At 39.9% G+C, this 6,944-nt stretch overlaps 1 protein-coding gene across 1 annotated transcript; it reads right to left on the bottom strand.

Annotated features, from left to right (window-relative positions):
* Window positions 1-5,208: 5,208 nt before the first annotated feature.
* LOC101674880 (60S ribosomal protein L11) lies at window positions 5,209-5,820 on the bottom strand. The gene has a single exon (XM_013045204.2). It carries the CDS (start codon window positions 5,788-5,790, stop codon window positions 5,254-5,256), a length of 537 nt encoding a protein of 178 aa, XP_012900658.2. The 5' UTR covers window positions 5,791-5,820; the 3' UTR covers window positions 5,209-5,253.
* Between the last annotated feature and the right edge of the window lie 1,124 nt (window positions 5,821-6,944).

Below are 6,944 nucleotides of genomic sequence, written 5' to 3' on the forward strand. Positions count from 1 at the left end.
TAGCATTTAATAGTTCAAGGATGGATAGTTGGGAACCCTAAACTTCTAATGCTGTTCATCAGGATTCTTTAGACCACAGGAAATGGAAAAGAGTACAAGATGAGCATCTTTAACTCTGCAAAGATGATGGGGCAGTTGCACACATCATTGTTCGTACCCCATGGACCTGACTTGGTTCCTTGGTCACACCTGGATGCAAAGAAGCTAGAATATGTCATCTCTAGCTGGGCAGCCATGTTCTTAGCTAAAATTTGGAGATTTCTGTTGCTAAAAGGAAAAGAAGGGCTGTGTATATAAATGGATATAGTGACACACTTCGCAGTCTCTGCCCACTCGACAAGAGATAGCTAATTGCTTCGGGTGGGAAATGCTATATCCTGTGCTGTGTGAATGCTCGCCTCTAGCTTCCTCCCAATATATTTAGTAAAATACACATTGTTCACCATTTGGACTTCGTTTCTTTCTAGTAAATGTAAGCAGCCAAGTTCTGCTTCATAGTTGACACACTGGTGAACACGGAAGCTCTGCCCAGGGATAGTGACAAGTGCATTGTATTATACATTGTCTATGTTGTCTTGTTTTATCTTCACAACAGCTTCATTAAGGAGCTATCACCACCTCCTTATTACAAGAGAAAATGGGGGCCCAAAATGCAAACAACAACTGGTAGCCACATGTCTAGGAAGTGAAAAAGTTGGGATTCTAGCCAGAGCGCCTGATTCCAAAGCCCTTGCCCTATAGCCTGGTGCCCACTTCATGTGCTCCCTACTCTATTTCCTGTCTTCAGGAAAGGCGCCTCACTGGGCCCAAGGATGTGGCTTATTTTCCTCTAATATGTTGTACATCTAGTCTCCCCTTTTCTTCCCAGGTGACCAAATCTTCTACAAAGCAAACCCCAATACACCTTAAGCGAATGGTTTTAGATAGGATAAAGACCCATTATTTGGTTCGGAAACTCAACCTTTTGAAAGCTCCTCCCACCCAGAGATTTGACAGTTAACCTTTAAAACATTGTAATTTAGCAAAGTTATAGGGAAAATTGGTAGAAAATTTTCCAGTATCTTTTCAGAGACATTCAAATGTGATGAATCATGACACAGTTATGTGTTGAATTTGTTTCCATAGATAATTAAGAGACACACAGATCATGTCACAGAGGTAAGAAAAATCTAAGGTTTCCATGACTCGTTGCTTCCATTAGTTAAAGAACTACTTTAAAAATAATGAGCATGCTTCCTAGCATGAATAACTTTGTTTCCAGGTTAACATCCTACCCAAAAGGGCATAACATTTCTCTTGACAAATCCAGGGTTCTCCTGCCCATTAAAAACTAGCCATTCCAAAAAAAATATTAAAAACAAAAAAAAAAAAAAAAAAAAAAAAAAAAAAAAAAAAAAAAAAAAAAAAAACTAGCCATTCCATAAGAAGGCAGACTTGTATTTCACTGATGTACAAAAGTCTTCCATGCACTATTTCCTCTGGTGGAAAAATGCAGGTATTTAATCAAAAGCTGGACATCAAAAGGCATAGACTAGGACTGTAAGGATTAGAAATATATTCAGTGCCGTGATTCTCAACACAGAATTCTGGAAGAAATCTACTCTCACAATGCTTTGCTAAAAAACAGGAAACAGTCTCACTAGGGTCAGGAATTAAGGTTGCAGAAGAAATTATGAGGGGCTCTGCTAGAAATCTTCCCTCTTGGCTCTGTTTGAAAATGTTTGTTTTTCAAAAGACAGATGATTTATTTAGGTGGTGTCAGCATCAGCAACACCCTGCGTGAGGTCTGTGAATACTGATCTCCAAAGAGGGTCCAGAAAAACAATGTTTTTGTGGTCAGAGTTGGAAGTTCCATATTCCATCACACTGAGATACACAAAGTACATGAACACTTTAAGGCTCTACCAAAAAACAAAGAAAGAAACAAACAAAAAATCCCTTAATACTCACCTTTGTTTAATATAGTGTTTCCAAAACTTATTTGACCATAGACTCCTAAGGAAAAAAATGCTATAATATCCTACCTCCCCTCCCAACTTGCAATACACTTTTCCACTTAGCAATCAAAATTATCTTCTATAAAGCACAAATCAAATATGCCACCCTCCCTTTGCTCAACAATGTCCAATGGCTTCACATCAACTCAGCATGGAAATCACAGCTCTGAGCAAGGTCTATAAAGTTCTACATGATCTGGCCTCTCACTTATATCAACATCTATGTCACATATGCCTCCTGGACCACATTAACTGCTTTGTCATGTCTCAAATATGTCAAGCACTCTTTTGCCTTCTAGGGATCTCCCCACTGTTATTCTTTTTTCTGGACCATTCTTCCCTAGATATCCCTATGCTTTTCTCACCAACCCTATTCCAATCTCCTTTCATATATCATACTATCAGAAGGTTTTTCCCATTTTATGTAACACATCATCTCTAAAATAATAAACTCCTCTATCCTTTAGCCATTTACCGTATCTTCTTTTTTTTTCAGACTACTATTTACTACATATTATTACCTTATTTCTCACACATGTAAACTGTGTGAGCAGACATGTTTTCTGTTTTATTTGCCTCTTTATCCCCAACAACTATCTCTGACATATAGCAAGTACTCAGTAAATAAACAATGAATGAATGAATGAATGAATATCTCACAGGACCAACATCATCCCATGAAATACATCCAGGAATTCTTAGTTCTCATAATAACAAAACAAAACAAAAAAAAAGTAGATTTGATTAATTCAAACAAACAGGAAAAGAAAAAAATGTAAAACCAGTTGTTTGGCAGATTAAACCAATCCAGAAAAAAAATGTTCAGGCTTTTTTTACTACATGAAGTTCCAGAGCCATTCCACAAAAATAACTTAATCTCTTTTTTTGCTGAAATATATGAGGTTCTAATTCCTTAGAGGAGCTTTTCTACTTTTTTATAGACGGGAATTTTTCTGCTCACAAAACTGACCTAAAGTTGTGTGAATTATAACCTGGCTTGATTTCCACTGGAGAATATTCAAAAATTCCATGACCTTCAGTAAGAAAAACTGCAAAGTACTTTTCTGGCACCTGAATTCCACTAAGTAGGGAAAATATTGAATTTGGTTATTTTGCAGTTCCAGAGGTCTTACATCAAGAAATCAAGAAATCTTATATCAAGTGACCCAGTTTCACATTATTTGAATTATGATTCTAATAATCTTATTGTGAAGTTAGAATTCAACTATTATAACCCTTGAAAAAATCAGAAAAGCAATTAAATAGAGGTGTGTTTCCTCGAATATGTCACAAATTGAAAATGCGATATTATTTCCAACCATCATTAACATCATAAAAAATTATTGCCTTCACTTCTTTAAAAAAGTCACTCACTCTTACTGAAGAATTATCTGCTTGAAAGACAAAATAAAGAAACCAGCATTAAAGTTACTACTAAATTCCTCCCACAGAAAGCTCTAACTTCTAGCTGTTACTAAAAAGAAAAACGATTACTATACTCTCGTCCTTGCTTGGTAATAGCTTAGAAGTTGCTTTTTTAAAAACAAGCTTAGGAAAATTTGATGAAGCGCCTCATTTTTCATAATTATGTAAACTATTCATAGTAAACAGGAAAGAGCAACAAACTCTTATGTGGGAGAATGTCATCACCAGCAGAAGCCTTGGTATGAATGAGTGCCTTGGATAGCCTAGCATCCCTCCCAGTATAAGGACAGAAAAGTAAAAGCAATGAAAAGGAAACAGAATAAAGCAGCAGGGTGCTGACTTAGAAGTTTCAACTGAGACACAGAGAAAGGCTACAAAATAACAATGGCTGACAGTGACCTAAGCCCTAATCTAAGAGCTTTTCACACTTTAACTCTCTTGATAAAGACATGAGGCAGGAACTTCTCTAAACCTCATTCTACAAATGCGGACACTGAGGCACAGAGAGGTTAAGTAACTTGTCCGATGTCTCATGGTATTGTCATGGGGATTCCAATATAAATTCAATATAAACCCAGGTATTCTGATGGAGAGCACAAGCTGAAAACGCCTCATTCAAGACACAGGGAGCTCGAAGGACTGACCTCACCCAGAAGTGTGATTTTATAACACTAAGAAAAAGATCTCATTGACCAAGGAGGGATGAAAGAGAATGCCAATGATGAGGAAAACAATAGCAAGAGAAATAGAGATAAAATTAAATTTCCTTACAACTTGCAGCCCACGGTAAATACCTGAGACATACCTGAGACATGCAGAATGTCCTCAAGGAACTCACAGCAGCCTTAATGCTTTGTTAGAGACTAAAAGCAACCGTAGCTTGACAACAGGCAGACCTCCAGGCTCCTGTAAGTCATCTTTAACTACAGAAATTGCTTTAGAGATTTGCATTATCTCTACCCTTCCACTCCCTCCCCCACCTACTGATTTATAAAAATATGTAATTGGTAGCACCTCACAATAACATGTGCAGCTTTTTCTGCCTTGGGGTCCTGTCCCCATACTGTAATCAACACCTCAAGAATTCTTTCTTGACCACTGTCCTCAGTGACCCTGCATCACCAAAAGACCGCTGGCGAGGAAGAGGATTCTGGCAGGAAGTTTCTTTGGCAAAATCTTTCCTTTGCATCCCAAGCCCTCTTCCTTTGAGAAAGGGTGACAGGTGACTCCAGCCCCCTCAAAACAAGTCTAATGATTAAGAGGGTTAGAGAGGGGGGTTCAGCAAGACTACTCAGAGAAACTTTGTTATTAGGGACACAGCAGACTGAGGTCTGACCTCTTTGTCTCTGAAAGTCTGGAAGGCAGACAGGACGCAGGAGCTGCTTTGATGCTGGGGCTAAGGCAAGTTTCCACAGCTTGCCCGAGATGACTACACTTCCCCCTTGAGGCAAGTCAAAGAGTAGATGATTTTTTTTTCTTCTTCTTCTGTGAAACAGGTTGGAGAGAGAATTGATTTGGAAAATACAGATATTTGTGTCTCTTTTACTCATGCTCTCCCCCTAGTACTTAAATCAGTGCTTCTTCTAGTGGCTAGAACAGATGGTCAAGGAATATTTAGCCATATTTTTTAAATTATTATTATGTTATTATAAACTATTTATTAGAAATATGGTTTTATAAGTCATTAATATTTAATATAAATGCATTAAATAAATAAAGCATTTACTATTTCCTTGATATTTAATAAAGAAATATTTGTTTTTTGTGTTTTTTTTTTTTTTTTACATTTCACTGAAAAGTTTTTATTGGCCTTTTGGATAGAAATGGGAATTTATTTGCCAGGAAGGATGATCCCATCATACTTCTGCTGGAACCAGCGCATGGCCTCCTCTTTGCTGATTCTGTGTTTGGCCCCAATGCAGCCTGTCCTGCGCTTCTTGTCTGCGATGCTGAAACCTGGCCTACCCAGCACCACATAGAAGTCCAGGCCGTAGATCCCAATGCTTGGGTCATACTTGATACCCAGATCGATGTGCTCCTGGATCCCAAAGCCAAAGTTTCCAGTATCAGAGAAGTTATTTTTAATTAACTCATACTCTCGAACCTTTAGACCTTTCTCCAGGATTTCTTCTGCCTTGGCCCCACGGACTGTGCAGTGGACAGCAATCTTTTCATTTCTCCTGATACCAAAGGATCTAACCGTGTATCTAGCTTTGGAGAACACGGGGGTCTGGCCTGTGAGCTGCTCCAGCACCTTGGCTGCCCGGGTCAGTCTGTCTCCACTCTCCCCCACGCAGATGTTGAGGCAGAGCTTGCGGATGCGAAGTTCCCGCATGGGGTTCTCCTTTTCACCTTGATCCTGCGCCATGGTGGAGAACAGGAAGAGCAAGAAATATTTGTTTTTTATTAATACATTGATACTAATTAATACACTAATACATAGTTAACTAATGGAAAAACACCGAGGAAGGAGTGATCAGCCAAAGGAGAGCCACTGCTACATCACAGGAGGTCCAGCTAGAGATCCAGCAAGATTCTTCCTCCAAAATACCCACTCCATTTCTTGTGCAGAGAAAACCCCAGCATTTTAATATAATTTACTTCGAAGTTTCCTGGTAGATGAAGACATTTGTGGGTGTCATGTGATCCACTAATTCCACTCCCGGTCCTCCCATTTTATCCTGGACAAGTCATTCCACTCCCACCACTGCCCTTGCAGGAAAGAGGTCTGAGGAGGGAGGCAAAGATGCACTGGTCGTTTTCCCCAGGGCACGTGGCAGGCTGGGAGACGAGAGTGAGCACAGGTTTGACGTCAGATCGTCATCTAGGGTTTGATTATCTTTGGAGCCCCTGACTCCCCATTTCTTAGACATCAAGACTGCCTTTGCACTTCGAGGGACTGCAGGGCAAAAGCAGAAATTATAGATCATGCTGGAGCCTTGGGAGAGTGTTGGAGGCCACGGCACGGTTGGAGTCGAGGATCAAACCAGGTCCTGACTTGTGTCTCCTTCCAAGTCTGGACACTTTGACAAGGTTGAGGACGGGAAAGTTGAGTAACATTGTGAAAAGGGTCTGTGCTATGTGTCGTGCACTCGCCTATGTGACTTCCCACACAGTCTCCCTACAGAAGGGAACAACGTGGTCAGGGTCATGAGTTCTTAGTTGGCCCTTGTTGTTCCTGTACCTCCCATAACCCACTCCCTGGTTGATTGTCTTGCTAATGGCTTTAGACGAGACTACCTGGCATCACGAGGTTTGCTTGTAGTTAATGTAAACTTGTTATAGAAACTTGCAGTCATCTGACTAGGTACTGATATATTACTCCTTTTATTGTGGCCTGCCTTATAAACACTGGTAAGATGTGGAATAAATTTGGCACTGTTGGACATCCTCCCCAGTGTCCCTCCTGCCCCCATCTCTTTGTCTCTTAATTCCTTTCACCACCTTCTTACCCTCACATTTCCTGGTCGATTTGTTACGCCAGCTGCAACAGGAGAGCCATGTCCAGCCTTGTTCAGTGAT

The sequence above is a fragment of the Mustela putorius genome, unplaced genomic scaffold (assembly GCF_011764305.1).
Source record: "Mustela putorius furo isolate JIRA1106 unplaced genomic scaffold, ASM1176430v1.1 tig00000228_pilon_pilon_pilon, whole genome shotgun sequence".
In the NCBI taxonomy this organism is placed as follows: Eukaryota; Metazoa; Chordata; class Mammalia; order Carnivora; family Mustelidae; genus Mustela; species Mustela putorius.

Bases quoted from the DNA above. Each gene is read 5' to 3' on its own strand.
- LOC101674880 (XM_013045204.2), bottom strand. From the start codon at position 5,790: ATGGCGCAGGATCAAGGTGAAAAGGAGAACCCCATGCGGGAACTTCGC.